The following is a 22,807-nucleotide window of genomic DNA, read 5'->3' as shown; positions in this document are numbered from 1 at the left end:
TTTTTATTTTAAAGCCGAATATATCAGATATTAACGTGGATACTTCAGCTTATTTGCATGATATATTTTTTCCATTTTCACTTTTATAATCATTTGTCTTTATATTAATATTTAAAGTGTGTCTCTTATAAACACCATATACTTGATTCTTGCTGTTTTATCCAGTCTAGTGATCTTTCAATTAATCTTTAGTCAATTCACATTTAATGAAATTATTAATATGGTTGGCTTTACATCAACTCTCTTGCTATTTTCTATTTGTGCCATATGCTTTGTTCATTTTTTTCCTTCTTTCAGATTCATCAAGTATTATTTAGTATGTCATTGCTTTTTTTGGGTTTAGTTATACCTTTTGATTTTTTAAAAAACATTGTTAGCCCTCGGGATTACAATATATATTCCAAGGGGCTAGGCTAAGCCTACCTGCCCACACCAAGTCCAACCCAGCTGAGGGGCCCTGCGTGTGTGGACATGCCAGTTTTGTGTTAAAGAAAGGTTAAAAAAATTTTTTTTATACTGTTTATTCTTCTGTGATAAAAAGTGCTTCAGTCCTCAAAATATATATCTACCTATCTCCTATTGTCCTCAGTGAGAAGTCCACAGTCATGGTTTATTTTCAAAGATTTATGACCTAGCTCCTGGTCCCCTGGCACCAGGAGCCCATTGCCCACTGCACCCCTTGCCAGGATATGGAGAGCTCATGGCAGAGGTCAATGAATGTTGCGTAGAACACGCGGGAGACCAGACTAGGCCTCCCCCACATATGCAGGATTGTTGAGCTGAAGACAAGAAGCAGATTCAGGAAAGCTCTCTGCCCTGGCCCTATTTGCCTAAAAGTAGGACATAGATCTACAAACACAGAAGTATCCTGCCCCGTCTCTACCAGGGAGAACAAAAGTTAACCACTGAAGGCAACGCTAGCCCCTCATGGCCTGGAGATGGTACCAGAGGAAGGGACATGAACAAGCTTTACTAACTGGCCTTTGTCTCCCATTTATCTGCCTTCCCACAAGTTGCCACCTGTAGAGATCCAAAGTCCTATTTTGTCATTTAAAAAATTTACTGTTCTTTGTTGAAGACGCTATGTAAGCTGAAATTCAGAGTCACCTGTTTGAGAACGACTCGGGACTCAGTCCCTCACATCCCATGGTGTCTCCCAAGTATATGTGAAATATACATGATAATAAACTTGTTTTTCTCTCGTTAATCTGTCATTTGTAATAGGAGTCCCTTCCAACAAAGAATCTATGAGGGTTGAAGAAAATCCCTTGCAAATCACAAGCTCTGGTGAAAGACCTAAGGATGCTCTCACCCTAATTTGGAAAATCTTTTCCGAAAAGTGCAGCCAAGCAGCATGTGCCAGGAAACGTCTGTGGCTCCAATCGCCTCTGAAATCCCGGGGCACTAGGCCGGAAGGCGCAGGGCGGGGTGTCCCACGTGCTAGCTGGGGCCGACCCGCCGGGAGGCGGCCCGCGCGCTCGGGCCACCGGGAGCCGCGGCTGGAGCTGCGCCCCGCCCCCGCCTCGCGCCGGTCTCCGCCCCCCGGCCCTTCCCTTCTCGCGGTACCCTTCCCCGTCCCGCGGCGCAGCCACGTGTGCGCCCGGTAAGGCGCAGGCCCCATCTAGGCGTCCTCCGGCTGGGGTGGCGAGGGCCGAGCTGTGTCCCCAACAGTCCCAGAAGCCCGGCCGGACGCGGGCGGCCCTCGGTCCCCGAGCCCGGGCGCGCTGGGGCGCGGGGCCACGGCTGTCCTGACCCCGTAAAGCGCCGGAGGGCGTTTCCGGGCACGGGAAACGGACACTTATCGCGCGTCTGCCGAGTGCCAGCGCCTGCCTCCCCCAGCTCCGCCAAGTAGGTGTGATCCCCCACTTTGCAGAGAGGGCAGCCGTCCGGGCCTCCCTCTGTGCATCAGCAAAAGCCACTGCGCTTCCGTGTGGAAGCCCTTGGCACTGGTCACACTTCCTCCTCCTGGAACCCTGGAGCCGTCTCTCGCGAGGCGTCCTGCGCCCTGCACAGGGCCCTTTTGGGGGTTGCAATGCGCGACAGCCGCCCGGGCTTGCGGGATTCCGAGGCCTGGTCGGGGCACGGGTGTCCAGCCGTGGACTTGTCACTGCCCCGCTGGACACCCGAAGCCTGGAACGCTACCGCCCCCGGGTCCCAGGCTGTGTGGCCCATCTCGGGCTCCATCCACTGTGCTGCCCTTCTTCAGACCTGGGCTGTTGGGAGAGCCCAGCCAATTGGGGGAGGACCCCTGAGAAGACTTCAGGGAGCAAAATTTAACCGCCCCCTCTCCCGCCCCTGCCCCTAGGTTTCTGGACCGCCCACTGATCACCACCCATCCTTTGGTGTGTCGGAGCTTGTGCACCAGGTCTGGGAAAATTGGTGAGGAGTTATGACATGATGATTCACATTTTATCTAACATTGGCTATGAGCCAGGATTTATCCTATACTTTATTTTCATTATCTCTTATGTTTACATCCTCACTGCTAATCCGCGAGGTGGTTACATTTATACCCACTGTACAGATGAGGGTATACACGGCTTAGAGAGGTGAAGGAGCTCACATCGGCGAGTTGAGACCACTCTCTCCCGGTGCCCACGCCTCCCTCTGTCCAGAGTGAAGATGCACCCCGGGTAACCTGCACTTGTGGAAGCCCTCACTCCTCCCCCCGCCCCGTTGTCACCCACCATCCGTTCTAGATCACTAAACAATCTCATCCTACCCTGTATGCCAAAAGACGTGCAGGACTTCTGGGCAATGGTCTGCATTAACTCAGAACATTTTAACTTGGCTTTTTGTAATTGAGGTCAGCAAGGATGGAAAAAAGAACGTTGATGACCTCTTAGGCTGCAGAATGAAAAACTTCTGCAGAAGTGTAACAAGCTAAAGCAGCAATATATGAAAGTTAAATCAATGTAGCAGGTACAGCCCCTGGCACATAGTAGGTCCTCATCAGATTTTACTTATTGCACACATGGTTACAACTAGGAAGGGTCACAGGAAGTGATGGTTGCATGAACTTAAAGGAAGGGGCAGATAAGCGAAAGGGGAACCGCATGACTCCAACTCATTTTTGGTGCCTGGTGCGAGGGAGAGCCTTGAGGACTGTGCACTGAATGCTTCTGTCTCTTTGCAGATGTCCACACTTGCTCAGACAGAATCTGGGACACCTACCACCTGTGCGGGCCCGGCCTCCACACAGGACCTGGGCAGTAGCTATGGGGATTGTCTGCAAGGAGAATGCTCCAGAAAGCCAGACCAGAAGCTGCCGGAACTCTATGGAGTGGGTGATCCCGTCATGTTCTCCTCCAACAGCTCCTATCTGTCCTCTAGAGGAAGAATGATTAAATGGTTCTGGGACTCAGCTGAGGAGGGCTACAGGACCTACCACATGGATGAGTATGATGAGGACAAGAACCCCAGTGTGAGTGAGGCTCTCCTCCCACCGGGACCCAAGAAGGGATTGCAGGGTGGGGTACCCTACCTGACCCAATAGGACAGCACCCAGCTTGCGCTTGCCAAGTTGGAGTTACCGTCCTCTGACCTTCAAGAGGGCTTCTGATGTAGCTCAGAGAGTCCCCCATTTATTGCCTGGATCAGAAAATGGCCCATTATAATAAAGTAGACCCTATCTATGCCATTCTTGGGGACTAAAGAGAAAGGAAAAAAAAATATGTAAAAATTTTAAAAAATTAAATTTAAGAAAATTTAAAATAAGTAAACATTAAAAATCATCATAATAATAGTAAAATAGACCCTGATTTGTGAGGGAGGAGTTCACGAACAATAGAATGAGAATGCTCTTTTTTTGGTTTTTTTTTGAGAAACAGGTTCTGACTCTGTTGCCCAGGCTGGAGTATAGTGGTGTTAGCATAGCTCACTACAAACTCAAACTCCTGGACTTAAGCAATACTCCTGCCTCAGCCTCCTGAGTAGCTGGCACACGGTTGTGTGCCACCATACCCAGCTAATTTTTTAAAATTTTTGTAGAGATGGGGTCTCCTTGTGTTGCTCAGGCTGGTTTTGAACTCCTGGGCTCAAATAATCCTCTATCCTCAGCCTCCCAAAGTGCTAGGATTACAGGTGTGAGCCACCTTGATCGGCCCATAGAATGCTATTCTGTGGATTCTGACCCACAATCTGTCAACTATCCAACTTTGCAGTTGGGACAGAACTAGGGTTCCAGTCACAAATGTTTCACATGTAGGTTCTGTATTGTTGAGCTAGTTACTTAGCTTCTTTGAATCTCAGTTCATCTCTAAAATGGGATAATAATACCTGCCCTGCAGAAGGGTAAAGATTAAATGGGAGCAGGTGTATGAGGTTATTATTAGCACAGTGCTTGCCACCTAGTACTCAATAAAGGGTACCTGCTATTATTATTGATAAAATCTGTCCTAATTATTTATACCTTCAGAAGTCAGAGAGCTATCACAAATAACCCTTTAATAATCTTTATTTGATGAGTATCTACCAGGTGCCAGGCACTGTTGTAGATGCCGGAGTTACAGCAGTGAACAAAAACAGAGTTCTTGTCCTCACGGAGTTTATATTCTAGGTGAGGAGACAGTGAACAGAGAAAAAAGTGTAGTATATGGTGATAAGTACTACAGAGAAAAATAAATCAGGGTAAAGAGGGTGCATGATGGGTGGGCTGGGGGTATTGCTATTTAATAGGAGGTCACAGAAAGGAAATTTAATAGGGTGACATTTGAGCAGAGACCTGGAAAACATGAAGGATTATATTAGTTATTTATTACTGTGAGACAAATTATCTTAAATCTCTACAGCTTAAAACAGCAAACATTTCACAATTTCTGGGGCTAGGGAATCCAAAAGATCTTCTGCGGAGTTGCCGAGAAGCTGGGGCTGCAGTCTCATCTGAAAGCTTGAACTTTCTATTTCCAAACTCACGCACATGGTGATCAGCAGGCCTCAGTCTCTCCCCACCATGGGCTTCTCCACGGGACTGCCTCATGACATGGCAGCTGGCTTCCCCAGGGCAAGTGACCCAAGGGAGAATGAGGGATCATGATGGAAGCCACAGACTCTTTATAACCTCACCTTGGAAGGGACATCACCTCTGTATGTTCTGTTCATTAGCAGCAAGTCACTCAGTCCAGCCCACACTCAAGGGGTTTGGATGTTAGGAGGTGGGGATCTTGGAGGCTGCCCACCCCAGGAAGCAAACCATGCAGATATCGGGGGCAAGAGCATTCCAGGTAGAGGGAATAGGCAGTGCAAAGGCCCTGGGGTGGACCCATGCTTGATGAGATCAAGGGACAGCAAAGGGGCCACTGGGGCTGGAGTGAAGCTAGGTGGGCAGACAGTGAGATCAGAAAGGTAATGAGAAGGCCCTCACCAGTTGCCAGTCCCTTGATCTTGGATTTCTAGCCTCCAGAACCATGAGAAACAAATTTCTATCATTTATTAATTAGTCTGTGGTCTTCTGTTACAGCACCACAAAACAGACTAAGACAGTGGGGAATAGGGTATATGGGAAAGTATATGTGGGGGCAGAGGGTATATGGGAACCCTGTCCTTTCTACTCAGTTTTGCTGTGAACTTAAAACTGCTCTGAGAAATAAATTCTATTAAAAAATAAAGCAAATACGGGATTTTCCAAAAAACAGATAATGGGCGGCATTGGTAATAGGTCCTGTAGGGTGCCACAAGACGTGGTGAGCCTTCTGATTTCAGACAAAGTGGGATAGGAGGCAGTCAAGGGAGGAGGAATTTGATCTGATTTCAGTTTTTAAAGGGTGACTTGGACCACTGTGTAGCGATAAGAGAGCATGCAAGAGAGGAAGTAGGGAGGCTATTGCGATGACATGGATAAGAAATTACGGTGGCCCATACCCGGGCTCAGCAGTGGAGGGTGAAAGCAGTTGGGCCGTGCGTGCGTTTTGAAGGGAGCTCATCCCTGCCAGGATGTTCGGATGCGTTGGCCGTGCGTGGAGGAGCCTCCCAGTTTGCTTCCCAGAGGAGGAAGCAGCACTGCCTTTTACCTTGTAATAATCTGAGCTCGTTCAAATTCTACATTTTCATCTTCCCTCCGTGCTTCACTTCCCTGCATTAGCTCAGGGGCCGGGAGGTGGCTGTGCGGGGGGCCTGCAGCCATCTCTCTGGGGACTCTGAAAGGGAGAGCTTGGGCTGTGGCTTCCAGCCTCTCGCTCTCCTGCCGGCTGAGGATCTAGCTGTTGTGCGATGTTGCACAGATCTCCTGGGGAGTGTTTACACCGACACAGGAGCCTCTTCTTTATCTACACCCATCCTGTTCCTGTTCCTGCCAGGGTGCCAATTTACTGTGAACAGTCTTTCATCCTGTAAACATGCGTTGAGTTCCGCTAAGCCCCTTGAGAGATACAGAGGTGTCTTTGGCATGCAAGTGGCCTCCGGGAGCTTACCCTCATAGGGACGTACAGCATATACATCAGCGCCCGCGACCTGGAGCAGAATCTGACCCGTGCTCTAGAGGGGACAGATCAAGACCTGTAGGATTCAGAAGAAGAAAAGATCCTTCCAGGTTAGGTTTCAGGGAGGCTCCCTGGAGGTGATGGCATTTGGACAGAGCTTCAGAAATAGAAGCTGAGTGGAGGGCACAGCTTGAGCAGAGGCAGGGCAGAGGTTGGAAGGGCAGGATTGTAGGGAGCTCCCACTTTGCTTTGCAACCTCTGTGGGCTTCTTGGGCCTTTTTTTTTTAATTTTTTAAAATTTTTTAATTTTGTTAATTTTTTTTTTTTTTTGAGACTCTGCTGCCAGAGCTAGAGTGCAGTGGCATCGTCATAGCTCACTGCAACTTCCAGTTCCTGAGCTCAAGTGATCCTCCTGCCTCAGCCTCCCAAGTAGCTGGGACTGTAGGCATGCGCCACCACACCTCGCTCAATTTTTCTATTTTTAGTAGAGATGAGGTCTCACTCTTGCTCAGGTTGGTCCTGAACTCCTGACCTCAAGCCATCCTCCCATCGTGGCATCCCAGAATGCTAGGGTTACAAGTGTGAGCCACCGTGCCCAGGCCCTTTGGGCCTTTCATTGGCGCTCCCCTGCCATGCTCACCCTGCCTCTGTACCTCTCTTCTCCAGGGCATCATTAACTTGGGCACCAGCGAGAATAAACTCTGTTTTGACCTGCTGTCCAGGAGGGTAAGTCCTGGGGTACTCTGGGTGGCGTCCCCAGCTTTGAGGGGCTGTCTTCCCTGGAATGCTTTCGCCACAAGCGCCTGCTGCTTGCCTTAGTGGCGCTGGCCTGGGAGTCAGGAGACCCAGGTTCCAGGCCTTCCTCAGGGACAACTTTCTGTGTGATCTTGAGTGAGTCACTTCCCCCACGGTGGTCCTCTTCAGACTCTTTCCCTTGCTCGGTGCCTCCTGCCATGTTGGGTCCCTGATCTCCGGGGTCGGGGGACAGTGCTATGTGGTCAGTGTTTAGCGACTGGCTCTTCTGGGGAACAATAACAACAAAAGCCCTAATTTGTAGCTTTCCCAATTTCTATGGTGTCAGTTGGCACCGTGGCCAATTTGGGTCTACTGACGTGACATCACTGCATGCGGACTTGGAAGAAAGGTGCACTGGTGCACTTTATGTCATTTTCCCACCATACAGACACATAGAAATGACTACAAGAGCATAGACAGTGATATGTAGTAACAAATCAGGAAGCGGTGATGTTAAGAATGCTTATTTCCTTTGTTGTTAAGATAATTTAGTTAATTTTAAGTTTATATTAATTTAATTTTTAAAAGCAGCTGTTTTTAACACAGCTTGCGAAATTACTGAAAATTTCACAATCAGATTTCTTGAACTGGTGTGAACCATCTCTAGCAAACCACTGGAAATACCCAATAAATATGTCTCCCAAGGCTATAGCAGCAGAGTTTGGGTTTATAGAGATAGCAGGGTTAACCCAAAGGAATATTATTTCCAAAGGTGAAAAATCCAAGCCCCATGGGGCAGGGGCTGCAGGGAGTAGGTTTGAAAGACCTGCGTAACCTAAAGCCCACTCCTCCTCCTATGGAAGCTCAGCGCCAAAATAAATAAAAGGTGACCCACATATATAATTACAAGTATTCCATTAAAAAGGTAAAAGAAAACCCTGGTAAAGTTAATTTTAATAATGTATTTTATTTAGCCTAATATATTCAAAATATGACCATTTCAACATGTAATCAATAAAAGAAATTATTAATGGTATATGTTACATACTTTTTTCACACCAAGTCTTCAAAAGCTAGTGTTTCTGAATTCAGACCAGCCATGTTCCAGTGCCCAATAGCCACACGTGGTCAGCGGCTGCCATATTGGACGGCGGAGCTCTGCGGGAGGGACACAGAGAGGGAAAGGCTGGACCCAGTTGTGCAGAAGTGGCTGATTCCTTTTCTTGCTTCTAGCCCCACTGCCCAAGGCCCCTGCATTGGCCCTTTTATGACCTTGTGCCTGTGATGCCCAAGGAGTTACTAACCTGGGCACAGAGTGCGTTGTCTGGAAGCTGCCACATTTTCCAAAATGTGAGGTTGAGCTCAGCCTGTGGGAAGACGGTAGCCTGAGTCCCTCCAGAAGTTGGAGGTGGGACTGAGGTGACGGCCCCCACTGCTGGGGCCTTTTCTGCCACCCCATGGAGAAGCTGAGTGGTGTGGTCTCCAATTGCTGCCTCTGCGGAGCTGCCCTCCAGTTTTTCGGGTGGCAGTGTTATACAAAACACTCAACTAGAAGTCAGAAATTCCGGGTGTTTGTCTCAGCTCTGCTACCTGGTGCCTCTGGTGCGCAGAACAAGCGCTTGGCTTCACAGGCCTCGGTGCTGCGCATGCAGGCGGCGGTGCCGGCTCTCAGCCCCGCTCTCCCCTCTCTGTCCCCAGCTGACTCAGCCCGACATGCAGTGGGTGGAGCCGTCCCTGCTGCAGTACCCTGACTGGAGGGGACACCTGTTGTAAGTAGCTGCCACAGGCCAGTGGCTCTCAGCACAGGGCGAGTTTGGCCCCCTGGGGATGTGTGGCAACATCTGGAGACATTTTGGGGTGTCATAACTGGAAGGGGGGGGGCTACTGGCATTTAGTGGGTAGAGGCCAGGATGCTGCTGCAGCTCCTACAGTGCACAGCGTAGCCCCCAGAACAAGAATTATCTGGCCCCAAGTCTCAACAGTGGCAGGTTGGGAAAGCCTGCCGTGGGCCGAGGGTCTAGTCCTGAAGACCTGGCGATGTGCGGGGTCTTCTGGAGCAACTGCAGGGAACTGGTGTCTCCGGCTGGTCCCACCCCAGCCCAGGAGCGCCCCAGCTTGGTTTCTGCAACCCTGGGTGTTAGGCATGGAGAGGGCCGTCAGGTGAGGCGTCTTTGTTCCTGCTGTCTCAGTAGCTCAGAGGATCCAGCGTTGGGGTTGGGGGAGTTTGCTGGGGCCTTTTTCGAATGGTCAGATGGGAGGTGGGAAATATTACTATGAATGGTTTGTACTCATTGAGCACTTACTAGGGGACGCTGTTTTCAGAGCTTGGTGGCCAAGCAAGACTTGATCCCAAGACTGATTGCAAAGTACTGTGTTCTGCTGGGCTTCAGTGTGGACTCTGCCTCTTGCCAGCAGGTGGTTTCCTTCCTTTAGTCCTCAGTTTCTTTGTCTATACAATGGGAATAATAGTAGCAGTAGTATAGTAGTCATATAACAGGTTATTATGAAGATTAAATGAGTAAAATGTTCTAAATAACATTTGCATAAGATAAATGCTCAAAAAATATTAGCAATAACAGCTATGATAATGATAGTGTTTATTATGATGATTAGTTAGATCTACATATTGAGTGCTACTTTTGGTATCCCTGAGGTCTCCAGACTAGGTGGGGTTTGGTGTCCTGGAACTACTGCAATGCATGTGGGGGTAAGGGAGGTGGGTACCAAGGAGTGGAGACAGGTGCGACCACACCTCCCTAGTGGGAAACTGGGGAGCAGTAATGGCAGCTGCCTGCAGAGTGGCCAGAGGCGCTCTGGGCTGCGGCGCGGGTTGGGGGTCCTCTGGCAAGCACTGCCCGCCTGTCTTACCGCCAGCCTCCGAGAGGAAGTGGCCAAGTTCCTGTCTTTCTACTGCAAGAGCCCGGCACCCCTCAAACCGGAGAATGTGAGTAGCCCTCTCCTCTGCTGTCTCCTGTCCTTCCGCCTCCCCTCCCAACTTTTGGCTGGTCAAGGGCAAGGTGGGATTGGGATCCTCTTTTTACTCGGTTTTGATTTGTTTCCAGCTGGAATTAGGAATACCTTGTCCCTTCTTGCCCCTAATCCTAGATGTTGAGAGTGTTGGGTATAATTTCTGTGCCACTTTCTTCTGTGGCCCCTCTGCCACCACACCTTCAGGCAAGACCCTCTGGGTGACCAGCCCCCTCTACCTTGCTCAGATCGTCTGGAGCAGGGTCCACATGGATGATGAACGTGGCCGTTGGTCGGGAGGGGCCTTTGGGTCCTCCTGGGCTTTGTTGTGACAGAGCCCTGGAGGGCAGGAGGAGAGGGCCCTGGCTGTCCTGGGACAGAGGCTGTGGGTCCTGGCTCCCTCACAAATGATTCCTCTCTGTCCCCTGGATGTATCACCCTCAGGTGGTTGTTCTGAACGGCTGTGCCTCCCTCTTCTCTGCTCTGGCCACGGTGCTGTGTGAGGCGGGGGGTAAGTGAGCTCTGCGCCCCGCTCTGCACTGGGGGCAGCGTTGTGCCCATGGCATCCCCAGCTGCCGGCCTCCAGGGCCGCATCAGTGTGCTTGGGCCCATGATGGAATATGCTAGACTGCAGGTGTAACAAGACACCAGGGGTTGGCAGTTCCAGGGCAGGTTCGTGTGATGTCGGGGTCCGGGGCTTTGTCTTTGCTTCATGGTTGCAAGGTGTTTGTTGCATCCTCATGTGACGGCGTGTCTTAGTGCAGGAAGAAAGGGACAAGATTGTGCCTGTCTCTTGTTTATCAGGAGAGGGGCTGGGGATGCTCTTCCCCAGAGGAGTCCCAGCAGGGGCCCCTGGTATGTTACTGACCAGGACTGACCTGTAAACCTGTTCCCAAAGCGGTCCCTGGGGAAGGGAACCGGGGTTGCCTTAAACCAGATGTGGCTCATCCCCTCAAGCTTCTGGTCATGTTGCAGGATCATATCTGGAAAGATTGGTGCTCTCTCAGCAAGGAAATCGGAATGTCTGTTGAGCAGGCGGCCAGCAGTGCCAGTACAAGAGCCACTGTTGTATTAAGAACTGGTCACGGCCAGGGGTTATCAATGGCAAGGAACAGAGGCCCATCATGATGGCTTAACTGATAGTGATAATATTAGTAACATTTATTGGCTAGGTATGGGCTTAAGGCTTTACACATATGTGCCATTTAATTCTCACAACACCTTACAGAGTAGGTTCTATGGTCATCCCCATTTTGCAGATAAGGAGACTAAGGCACAGGAGGTTAGGCAACTTGTCAAAGTGACACAAGGAGAGGTGGTAACCAGGACTGGATCCATAAAAGGAAGATTCATTGTGAGGATATAATAGGCAATTTCTTTCCCATTCTAGAACAATTAAGAACAGGGACCAATTAGCTTCAGTTTTCTGTCTATAAAGTTAGGATGACAATAGTACCTACTTGGGAGAGTGATTTTGAGGAGCAAATGACATAAAATGCAAATAAATGTTCGGCACAGTTCCCAGCACATAGTAGGTGCTCAGTAAGGCTTGGAGAGGCGGTGGGGCCAATGGACAGGGGGCCTGGTGTGTTCCAGCCAGAGGGTGACAGGCCCTGGTCCCTTCTGGCCCCCAGAGGCTTTCCTGATCCCTACCCCGTACTACGGAGCCATCACACAGCACGTCCATCTCTATGGCAACGTCCGGCTGGCCTATGTCTATCTGGACAGCAAGGTAAGGGCTCCTGGCAACCCAGGTGGGACCTGGGCCTGCCTGTAGGCTGGGAGTTTCCTGAGTCTGAATTTGAGGGTGGACATGGAAGGAAGTGTGTGTTGGGGACCTGGGGTTGTGGGGAACAGGGAATATAGCCCTCTGTTGCCACATGGCTGTCGTGCTTGGCAGAGGCTCTGAGACCCTGGGGTCAATGTAGAAGACAAGAGCCAGCCCCAGAAGCAGTGGGTGGGGACAGGGCAGAGAAGACCTCAACATGGAAGTCCCTGGGCCTCAATCAGCGGGCCCTGGGGCCTCTGCCAGAAACCTAAGAGTGATGAGGGTGTCCCTGATGTGATGGGGTGGGGCGGATGGCAGTAAGAGGGACTGACGCCCACCCCTTGTTTTTCTAGTGACCATTCCAAGGAGGCTGGAAATTACAGGGGAGGAGAGGCCTGAGAGTTCAGGTTTTGGGGGAGAGTATCACTGAATTTGGTTGGTGGCTCTGGTGGGTCTTTCTCCAGGTCACTGGGACAGACACACGCCCCTTCCAGCTCACAGTGGAGAAGCTGGAGATGGCCCTGCAAGAAGCTACTTCTAAGGTCTGGGGATCAGATCCAGCCCAAGGTTGGGAGTGAGAGGGTCTGGGCAGGGCATGGACCCCTCTTCCTGTGGCTGATCTCCACCTGGGAGTGGGGTTGGCAGCCTGTGATGGGGACAGGCGGGTAGGGTGGTGGCACGGAACCCCTCTAGGAGTCAGGCAGGACCCTGCCCGTGGAGGGTTTTCCCTTTAGAAAAAGATTCTGAAACCCCAGTGTACAGACCTTCACCAAAAATACCCACTCTCCCCGCACCATCTGATTGCAATTCAGTGGGTCAGGTGTGGAGTGCAGGAGTCTGTGGTTTGACAAGTCTCCGCGGGGACTCGAGGGTGGCCCTGCCCACTCTGAGGGTGTCCGAGACCTCCTGAAGGGAGGCAGAGACCAGGACTCCGGTGGTTCCTTCCAGTCCACTCTTCACAAATCTGCCTACTTCATGTTCTTTACCTTGGTCATTAAAGCTGTCCGTGCCCACTGTAGGAATTTTGACAGTGCAAAAGGCCCACCCCATAATTCCACCAACAAAGGTGACTTCCTTGCATTTGGGCACATCTCCCTCTGGGCCCCATTCTCTGCATTTGTTCTCTTTCCATCATTGGCACAATAATGCTGCAGGTGGATTTCCATGTCCTAGTTATTTGCTTCCCGATGGGGCACGAACGTGTTCCCCTCACATTCCCCCGAGAGCTGCCCAGCGATTAGCCCCTTTGTTGGTGCAGCTCTGGCCTTGGGGAAGAGCTGATGGTCTCTTGCCCCATGGATGGTTTCAGGGTGTAAAGGTCAAAGGCCTCATCCTGATCAACCCCCAGAATCCTCTGGGTGACGTCTACGCCCCGGGAGAGCTGCAGGAGTACCTGGTATTTGCCAAGAGGTGAGGGACCCGCACTCCCCCTCACAGGGTGTCTGGCAGGCCCTTGTGCCCCTTCACCCCACCCTTCCTGCAGTGGGTGGCGAAGCTGGGATTTGTGGGCTGCCATCTCTCTCTCTCTCTCTGACAACAGCTGTCATTTATTGCATGCTCCAGGGGCCGGGCCCACGCTAAGCACTTCATGTATCTCATACAGTCCTCACGCCCCCCCGCCAAGTACTGACACGGTTATTCTGCCCAGTTCACCAGGCCTCAGAGTAATCACGTGGGGCATGGAGCCACACTCGACTCGGGGTCTTTTTCATTCGAGCCCTCGCACTTAACCGTGCCCCTCCATGGAGGTACCTGGGGGTCCCCCTCTCCCCTACAGCACTTTGGAAGCTCCACTGTCATCTGCTTTCTATGTGTGGCTTCCTGTTTGTTTGAAAACATTGACAAAAGAAGGGTGTTTCTTGAGAGAACAAATTTGGTGGCCCTGGGCTAGACCCAGGTCCCTCTGGGTTTCTGGTGCTCTGTCACCCCTCCGCCAGGGAACACATTTGCCCCGCAGACCAAGCCCTCTCCTCCCACCACCTGCCTCACTGCAGGTACTGGCTGCACGTGGTTGTGGACGAGGTCTACATGCTGTCCGTGTTTGAGAAGGCAGTTGGGTACCGCAGCGTGCTGAGCCTGGAAAGGTGAGGCTCCCCCCCCACCGCCCCCCTCATGACTGACTCCTCCAGCTGCCCCTGCTCCCTTGCCCCTCTGGCCTCTTCCTGGCTCAGCCCACAGGGCTTCGCTTGCCCAGGGCATGGCCTCTTGCATTCAGCTTATCCCGCTGGTCCCCAGATCCCCTAGTGAGACAGTGGAAGGCTTGGGCTAGACCAGTGTTTTTCAAATTATTCTGTGGTTTCTGAGAACTCCAAGGAGAGGCCTTAAGATTCCTTGAGGGAGGGCTGCGTGGGTGGGAAGCTGGCCTCCTTTGCTGATTCCTTCATTCCTGGAGAAACTCTAGTTTTATTCATTCATTCGTTCACTCACTCAGTTTTTCAGCAAGTACTTCCAGAGCCATTTGCCTGTGCCAAACACTTCTGGCTGTTTAAATATGGGGCTTTTTTAAAAAAATTAGATTTCGTGCAAGGAAGAATTTGTGGCCAAAACACCTCTGGAAACACTTAGACTAGATCATCTGTCAAATCTGCAGATCTGACCTTCAGGTACTCAAACAATTCCTGCTGTTTGTTCAGAACCTTCAGCCCCACAATGGCAATGTCCTTGTCATTGGTCCTCTCATCCTAGTCCTCACAAAGCTCTGCAGAGAAGACAGAGTGTGGATCGTTACTCCCATTCATTTTATGGATTAGGAAGGTGGGACACAGAGGAAATAGTGACTTGTCCACAACCCTTGGTGTGTTTTGAGCATCTCTCCCGTGCCAGGCACTGTGCTGGGTGCTGGGGTCACAACACTGAACAAGAAAGACATAGGCCCTTCCTGTATGGAACTTTAATTTGTAGCCAGAAAAAACACGTTAGCTGCTAAATACACAGCTGGCTGTTGGATTATGGCTGTGATCAATACTAAAATGGAGAAGTCCAGGGAGCTGTGAGAGGATTTGCTTGGGGTGCCCAATTGGCCTGGTCTCTGGGGGTGTTTAGGGAAGGTCCCTTTGAGGAGCTGATCAGAGGTTGGCAAGTTTTTCCTGTAAAGGGCCAGATGGTAAATATTTTAAGTTTTATAGGCCAGGTGGTCTCTCAACCCTGTCGTAGAATCTGTGTCAGTGAGTGAGGCTAGCTGTGTTCTAATAAAACTTTATTTACAAAAATAGGCGACAGGGTAGGTTTGCCCTGGGGACTGTTACTTGCTGAATCGTGCTCTAGAGAATGGATGGGAATTGGTGGTTCAAAGAGATGAAACCAGGGTTTGACCCAGAACCAGAACCAGGTTCATCCAACCCTCTCTTTATTTGTTCAACCAAATGTGTGTGAGCTCCCGTGCTTCTCACCACTCTGTTCCCACGCTGTGTCCTCTGCAGGCTGCCTGACCCCCAGAGGACCCATGTGATGTGGGGGGCCAGCAAGGTGAGCTCCCAGCTGGCTTCGGGGTCAGGGAGGTGGGAGGGCAGGCAGGTGGATGGAACCAGCTTCCTCTGGGGAGGGCTGGCCGCTGCCCAGGGTGCTTCTTTCTGCAGGACTTCGGAATGTCTGGGCTCCGCTTTGGCACGCTGTACACAGAAAACCCGGACGTGGCCACTGCCGTGGCTTCCCTCTGCCGCTATCATGGCCTCAGTGGCCTGGTCCAGTATCAGATGGCACAGCTGCTCCGGGACCGTGGTGACTGCCTGGGCCTGGTGACCTGAAAATGGGGGGAGGTTTGGAGTCAGCCTGGGACTGACTGGGGACCATGGATACTTCTCCCATGAGAATAATTTAGGGCGGCCTTTGAGAGCGGCAGCTCTGGACCCAGACTGGGTTCGTAGCCTGCTTTGTCACTTCCTGGCTGTGTGGCACATTACCTCACTTCCCTGAGCCTCAGTTTCCTCCTCTGCAAAGGAGGATCATGATGGCACCTGTCTTGTAAGATTAGTGTGATTTGTAATTCAGTTAGACTAGTGCCTGGCATATAATAGGCACTTGATCAATGTGAACTCATTATTAGCTGTGAGCACTTAAAAAATAGAGCAGAAGTGACTAAGATACAATTGTTATAACACAAGTGTCTCTCTCCCTGCAAGAATCTGTTCTGTTCCTAGGTTCAGATAGCGCGTGTGGCTAGCAAAGGTTACCTGTAGTTGTCACCGTTTGCTGAGCCCTCCAACTGCTTCTTCTGTATCATCTCATTCATGCCTTTCCAGAATCCTGGAAGCAAGAATTCTTATATTTTCCATACTATTTTACAGTTGAAGAAAATGAAGACCGGATACTACACACCCACTATAATAGCTAAAAGTTTTAAAAAATAGTGACAGCATCAGGTGTTGACAAGGATGAGGAGCAGCTGGAACTCTTATCCAGTGTTGGTGGGAGTGGAAGATGGTTCAGCCACTTTGGAGAACAATTCTGCAGTGTCTCATAGAAACTTAAACACACACCTACCAAGTGACCCAGCAATCCCACCCATAGATGTTGACCCTGATGGTCACACAAAAACCTCTACATGACTGTTCATAGCTGCTTTATTCATAATCACGCCTAACTGGAAACAACTCCCATATCCTTCCTCAGATAGGTGGGTACACAAACTGCGGCACATCTACACAATGGGGTGCTACTTGCAGTAAAGTCCACGACAGCATGGATTAGTCTCAGAGGCATTCTGCTGCGTGAAAGAAGGTAGCCTCAAATGATTACATACTGTATACATTACATACTGTATACATTACATACTGTCCACTTCTGTGACATTCTGGAAAAGGCAAAACTGTAGCGACGGGTAACAGATCAATATTTGCCAGGAAAGGGCCAACATGCCTGTAAACATCATGAGGGTATGCTTTGGGACGATGGAACTGTTCAGAATCCTGGCTAGGGTGGTGGTGACACAAATCTGTACACGTGTTAAAACTCATAGAACTGTACAGCAACAACCAAAAAGGATCAAAGAGGTGCAGTTGCCCGAGGCCCCATCCCTTGTCAGTGGCCACGCTGGGATCTGAACCTGAATCCGTGTGACTCTAAGCATCACTTTAGAGCTGGATAAAGCTTTGGTTTGATTCCGTGTCCCGAGGGACTTTGCACTCTGGGCCCCTGAACGGGGTGCGGGATCTGGAGCGGTCAGGGCCGCGTATCTGGATTGAAGGTGCTTTACACCAAACATGGAATTCCCACCCCCTTCCTGCCTCCCTCTGTAACCCTCCCCTCCCCGCCCATCAAGCAGCTAGAGGAGGGACTCACACAGTCCCTGCAGCTTGTGGCCTTTTTCTTTTCAGCACTTAGACTAGCGGGTCCGAGTAGAGGGCTGATGGGAGATTTATCTTTTGGCTTCCCTTTCGCCCAAACAGACTGGATCAACCAGGTGTACCTGCCGGAAAACCTCGCCCGGCTCAAGGCTGCACACACCTACGTCTCGGAAGAGCTCAGGGCCCTGGGGGTCCCCTTCCTGAGCGGTGGGGCCGGCTTCTTCATCTGGGTTGACTTGAGAAAGGTAATGCAGGTGGAGAAGAGGGTTGGGAGGGAGTCTCGGGTCTTCCCCAGCGTGGGAGGGGCGGGAGGGGGTCTCATCTACATCCCAAACCCCTTCCACCCTCCCAGTACCTGCCCGAGGCCACCTTTGAGGAGGAACTGCTGCTCTGGCGTCGCTTTTTGGACAAGAAGGTGCTGCTGTCCTTTGGCAAGGCCTTCGAGTGTAAGGAGCCCGGCTGGTTCCGCCTCGTCTTCTCGGACAAGGCCCACCGGCTTCGCCTGGGTGAGCAGCCTCCTTGCAGCCCAGTCCCCAGCCTCATCCTTCACCTGCCCTCCCTCCTTCCACCCCAGCAACCTCAGCTGGTTCGTCCCCACCCACCAGCCATCAGTGCTGACTGGCCCCTCACTGGCCCTCCCCAGGGATGCAGAGGGTCCGGCAGGTGCTCGAGGAAAAGGCCCAGGTGGCAGAAGACCCTCCTCCCTGTCAGACCCAGGAGCCAAGTGACCAGCGCAGGTGAGCTGGCCATTGCCTCGTGGATACAGGGCCTGGCAGCCACTGCCAACCTGGGGCGTTCTGGGGCTACAGAACACGATGGATGTGCCATTTGCCAGGAAGATACCCAACGTGGCTTTGCCCCTGAAGCAGAACTGCTTCTTGCCTTTCTCTGTGGCAGCTGGAGACTCCTTAAACTCTGGTTCAACTTGGGCCATCCCTGTCCCCTATTAAAACTGGGAGAAGCCACATGCCTCCGTTGTGAGTGACTTACAGAATGGAGGAGTCGTGACTGCGCCCAGCCACCGCCCTCCGCCCCACTGAGCACAGGAAGAGAAAACAAACAACCTGTACCTTCTTTTTGATGGTGCCTTCATACCTCTTTGTTGCCAGGGAAATGAGTCAAAGGAACAGCACATATAAGAGAGTTTGCTGAGAACATTTTTTAAAAAGCGATAATTTCCAAACTGCAAGGAGAATGGTGCTGATTCTCTTTGTTCCTCTTGTTCTCCCTACATTTAGGACAGGTGGGCTCACAGCACACCCGGAACCTGGGGCAGGGCTCTGCTCGGGGCCAGGATTCCATAGTGGAGCCAAGAATGGCTTCTCTATGGCAGTTGAAGTGGCCTCTCCATCTCCGGGAAGCTCCTTCTTCTGCTTGGGAAGGAGCCACCTTCACTGATGTCCCAAAGCAGAGTGACCTAGCGATAGTCGTGGGGGGAAGATTTGGGGCTGGAACCCTTGAACCGAGGCTGCTGTGGGGCAGAGCTGGCCTACGCTGGCTTTCCCACCCTGAGTGTACGGAGGAAGGGCTGCCCACCCCATCTCCAGGGTGCTTTGGTTCACAGCCGGACTGAGCGTCCTGATCCGACCATAAAGCTGTGAGCCGAGGACCCTTCCAGGTGCTGACTCTCCTGCTGAGAAAAGCTGACTCCCCCCTTGCTCCCCTTCTAAGAGAACGTCAGTGAAATCAGCATTTCTGTTCTCCACACCATGCCATTTGGTTTATGATTTTTTTTCTCTTTCTGCCTGCCTTTCATTCAGTCTTTCCTGCCTGTCTTTTACTGAGTACCTCCTATGTGCCAGACACTGTGTGGGTAATTTACATCCATTATTTCTGATGCAAAAATACTGGCAAGCTGAGTCTGAAATGAGGAAACTGATTGGAAGATGTTCCCGTTATCACATAGCTAAAAGGTATCAGAGCCAGGATTCAAAGTCAGGCTAGTTTGGTTGTTGTCATCATACTCATTTTTAATTATTTTTAAGTCCCATTGGCTATGTACCACTTCTTTCTACTCTCACTTCCAAGAAACCCTGGTTGTCTGGATTTATTTTACTGGGATGATTTCAGCTTTCACAGAGGGTCAGAATAAGAAATGGCCACATTTGAGAGTCTCCTGCATCCTTCAAGAAACCTCCATTGTCACTCTGCCCCTGTTGTTCAGGGTCCCCCAGGTGGCAAATCCCTTTAGATTTTTCAGAAGAATGACTCCTAGTTCTTGAGAGGGAATCTAAGTAGGTTTCCCAACACAGGCTGATTATACCAAGAATCTGGGCCTGAACTGAGCTCATCTCTCTTTGAGTGGACAGAAGGGAGGGCTGCAACCGCAGCTGACTTGCGCTCTGCTGAGTGGGTGAGCACCTTGCGTATCTTTCTGTGCAGTATGGGTTGGATGTATTTTGCATCCGTCTTAAGTCCTCTCCGCTTGCCTTTTTGCTTTGCCTATTACCGCAGTCAGTCAGCTAAGTGTGCTTGTAGCCTGACAGTGTCTCCGCTACACCCTGTAGCTTTTACTTTCTGTCCTGCTCTTCTCTTGCACAGCCCACGGGACCGCTGGGGCACATGCAAACCAGAAACGAGGAGGAAGTCACCTCTTCTGGGCCTGCTCTGGAGCAGTGGGGGACAGGGGCCAGTGGATAAGTATTCCTTTCCTCAACACAGGTGGGCAATTCTGCAATGCATGGATCCTCAACGAGTCTCCAATGGGTGAGCTCCAGGTGCCCCAGCAGTAGCCGGCTCTATAGCAAACTCTTGGACTGGCTTTCTCTTTTCTCCTGGTGAACTCATTCCAGTCATCTCATTCCTTTCCCTAAGATTGCTTCCTGGAATAACAGCCTGCACTTAAGCCTCTCTGTAGGGGAACCTAAGTGAGACAGAGTGCATGCTATGTGAGCAACAAAGTAGCTTGAGTTACCTTCCCCAATAGCCCTGAGATGCAGGTTCAGCTTAGTACCATTCTTGCCAGTCTCCTAGGTTTGTGCTCCAATCTGTTAATTCTATTCATTTACCTAGTGGTTTCTGTGAATTCTTGCAACAATCTTCTTATCATTAACAAAAAAATTACAAGGAAAAAGGTTTCTCCTAGGGAGATAGTATATTCTGTTTTCAATCAATGAAAAAAAAAAGTTTTTTGTTTTTTGTTTTGAGACAAAGTCTCGCTTTGTTGCCCAGGCTAGAGTGAATGCCGTGGTGTCAGCCTGGCTCACAGCAACCTCAAAGTCCTGGGCTCAAGCGATCCTCCTGCCTCAGCCTCCTGAGTAGCTGGGACTACAGGCATGCGCCACCATGCCTGGCTAATTTTTTCTATATATATTAGTTGGCCAATTAATTTCTTTCTATTTATAGTAGAGACAGGGTCTCTCTCCTGCTCAGGCTGGTTTCGAACTCCTGACCTCGAGCAATCCGCCCACCTCGGCCTCCCAGAGTGCTAGTATTATAGGCATGAGCCACCGGGTCTGGCCAATTAATGAAAATTTTTAAAGCCATTGTTTTACTTAAGACTCTTTTGTTTACAAAGGATCCCAAATGGTCACACTTTAAAAGGGGCAGGGGATTTTATTGGATTAACATAACTGGAAGGGGAAGGACAGATGTTTCAGGCATGGCTCTAGCCAGGAGTTAAATGATGTCATCAGGTTTTGTGCTTTTTCTTATCTCCTCTACGAGACTTCATTTTCAGACATGCTCCATTGAGGTGGTGGCAAGACTGCTCCAAGCTACACAGGTGTCCCTATAGTAGACACCTATAGAGTATTAAAAGGATGGATACCCTTTCTTTCTCAGAAGCCATTTCTCCCCTCTCACAGGAGGCCTATCAACATTACTTTAGTCACCTGTCCATCCAGGGGAATGTGGTACATGGAATCCAACTTCTGGATTGCCACACTAGGATTTGCCATCCCTGGTATGCTGGCTTTTCCCCTTCTGTCTTATTTCCTCATGGTCTCTAAATGGCTGCAGAATCTCCAGGCATCACCTCACCAACCACTTCTAGAGCCAGAAAAGAGATTATGGTTTTTTTGATGCTTCCTTTTTGTTTTATTTCATTCACTTATGCACTTATTCATTCAACAAATACTTGTTCAGTCCCTACTGTGTGTCAGGGACGATTCTAGGTGCTGGGACTGTAGCAATGGGCAAAATGAACAAAAACCCTGACCTCATAGGGCATTCTGTGGAGGAGCCACACATAGCACTCAAATGCAGAGACCCTGAGAGTCAAAGAGATCCTGTCACCAACTTTGACTCTGTGTTTTAGTCCTTTTGGGCTGCTATAACAAAATATAGGTCATTAAATATGAAATGTCTGATTTTGAATCAAAAGTGTAGTTTATTATATCTCATACAAGAAGCAGTACAAATGATCAAAGTATGCGCCTAAACTATCAACACAGTTTTGCCATCTTAACAGTAGCTTGTTTATACCAGCAGTGTAGAAGTCTGCAGAGCAAGTGGCAATGAAATTGGGAAAGGCGTTTTCCACAATTTGTTGAGAATTGAACGTTTTTCCTCCCAAGAAGTGGTCCAAAGTGTGGAAGAAGTGGTAGTCAGTTGGTGCAATGTCCGGTGAATATGGTAGATGACAGAGAGTTTCCAAGTCCAGCCTCTGTAGTTTGAGCAGCGTTGTTTGTGCAATATGTGGTCAAGTGTCATCTTGCAAGAGGATTGGTCTGTCTGTGTTGACCAATCTTGGCTGCTCAATTGCAAGCATCCTCATCATTTGTCCACGTGGTTGCGATAGACATCTCTGTAATGGACTGACCAGGTTTCATGAAACTATAGTGGACAATACCAGTGCTGGACCACCAAACAGACACCATTAGCTTTGTAAAATGAATATTCAATTTCAAACTGTATTTTGGCACTTCATCTTGATCCCACCATTGTGCCAAATGCTTGCCATTGTGAAAAAGAATCCATTTTCATCACACATAACAATACAGTGTAGAAATGGCCCACCTTTACATCATAACAGCAAAGAAAGGCAAGCTTCTAGACGATTTCTTTTCTGACATTCGCAGATGGGCAGAACCCATCTATCCAGCATCTTTACCTTGCCGATTTGTTTCAAATGGCCCAATATTGTTGGAATGTAATGTCAAACCTTGCTGCTAATTCACGCATAAGCAGACATGGATTCGCTTCCACTACAGCTTTCAGCTCATCATTATCCTCCTTGGTCTCAGGTCTCCCAGGTGGCTCATTTCAAGATTAACATCACCAGAATGGAATTCTCAAACCATCAACATACTGTGTGTTCATTAGCCACATCCTTCCCAAACATTTCGTTGATATTTTGAGCTCTCTGCGCTGCATTGGTTCCACAGTGGAATTCATATTAGAAAATAACACGAATTTTTGACTTATCCAGGGTTTCACAAAAATTACTTTAAAAAAAATTTTGAAAGATAATCACAAGCCAAAAGGTGCATTTGCAAGACTGTGGCTGTACCTTCACAATAAAAATAAAGCAAGAAGTGTCAAAGTGAAATGTCAGAGATATCAGCTGTCAAACTTAGTCCTTAAGGAAATCTGACATTTCATACTTAATAACTTAAATATCATAAACTGGGTGGCTTATAAATGACAAATATTTATTTCTCATAGTTCTAGGGGCTGGGAAGTCCAAGATCAGCGTG

At 49.8% G+C, this 22,807-nt stretch overlaps 1 protein-coding gene across 3 annotated transcripts; it reads left to right on the top strand.

Moving 5' to 3' along the window:
* Positions 1 to 1,546: 1,546 nt before the first annotated feature.
* ACCS (1-aminocyclopropane-1-carboxylate synthase homolog (inactive)) lies at positions 1,547 to 18,133 on the top strand. Of its 3 annotated transcripts, none has more exons than XM_012790454.3 (16): positions 1,547 to 1,848; positions 2,306 to 2,379; positions 3,137 to 3,424; positions 7,083 to 7,142; positions 8,850 to 8,920; positions 10,026 to 10,095; positions 10,563 to 10,629; positions 11,753 to 11,850; positions 12,351 to 12,428; positions 13,196 to 13,296; positions 13,881 to 13,970; positions 15,306 to 15,351; positions 15,462 to 15,603; positions 17,271 to 17,413; positions 17,521 to 17,674; positions 17,812 to 18,133. In XM_012790454.3, the coding sequence occupies exons 3-16, from the start codon at positions 3,137 to 3,139 to the stop codon at positions 17,907 to 17,909; spliced, it is 1,506 nt and encodes a 501-aa protein (XP_012645908.2). In that variant the 5' UTR covers positions 1,547 to 1,848; positions 2,306 to 2,379; the 3' UTR covers positions 17,910 to 18,133. The 3 variants fall into 3 exon arrangements, with proteins under 3 accessions (XP_012645908.2, XP_012645918.2, XP_075858132.1); XM_076002017.1 differs by having other exon boundaries at positions 1,583 to 1,603; XM_012790464.3 differs by lacking the exon at positions 2,306 to 2,379.
* Positions 18,134 to 22,807: the final 4,674 nt, after the last annotated feature.

The sequence above is a fragment of the Microcebus murinus genome, chromosome 4 (assembly GCF_040939455.1).
Source record: "Microcebus murinus isolate Inina chromosome 4, M.murinus_Inina_mat1.0, whole genome shotgun sequence".
In the NCBI taxonomy this organism is placed as follows: domain Eukaryota; kingdom Metazoa; phylum Chordata; class Mammalia; order Primates; family Cheirogaleidae; genus Microcebus; species Microcebus murinus.
This window is presented reverse-complemented; position numbering and strand designations above follow the sequence as displayed.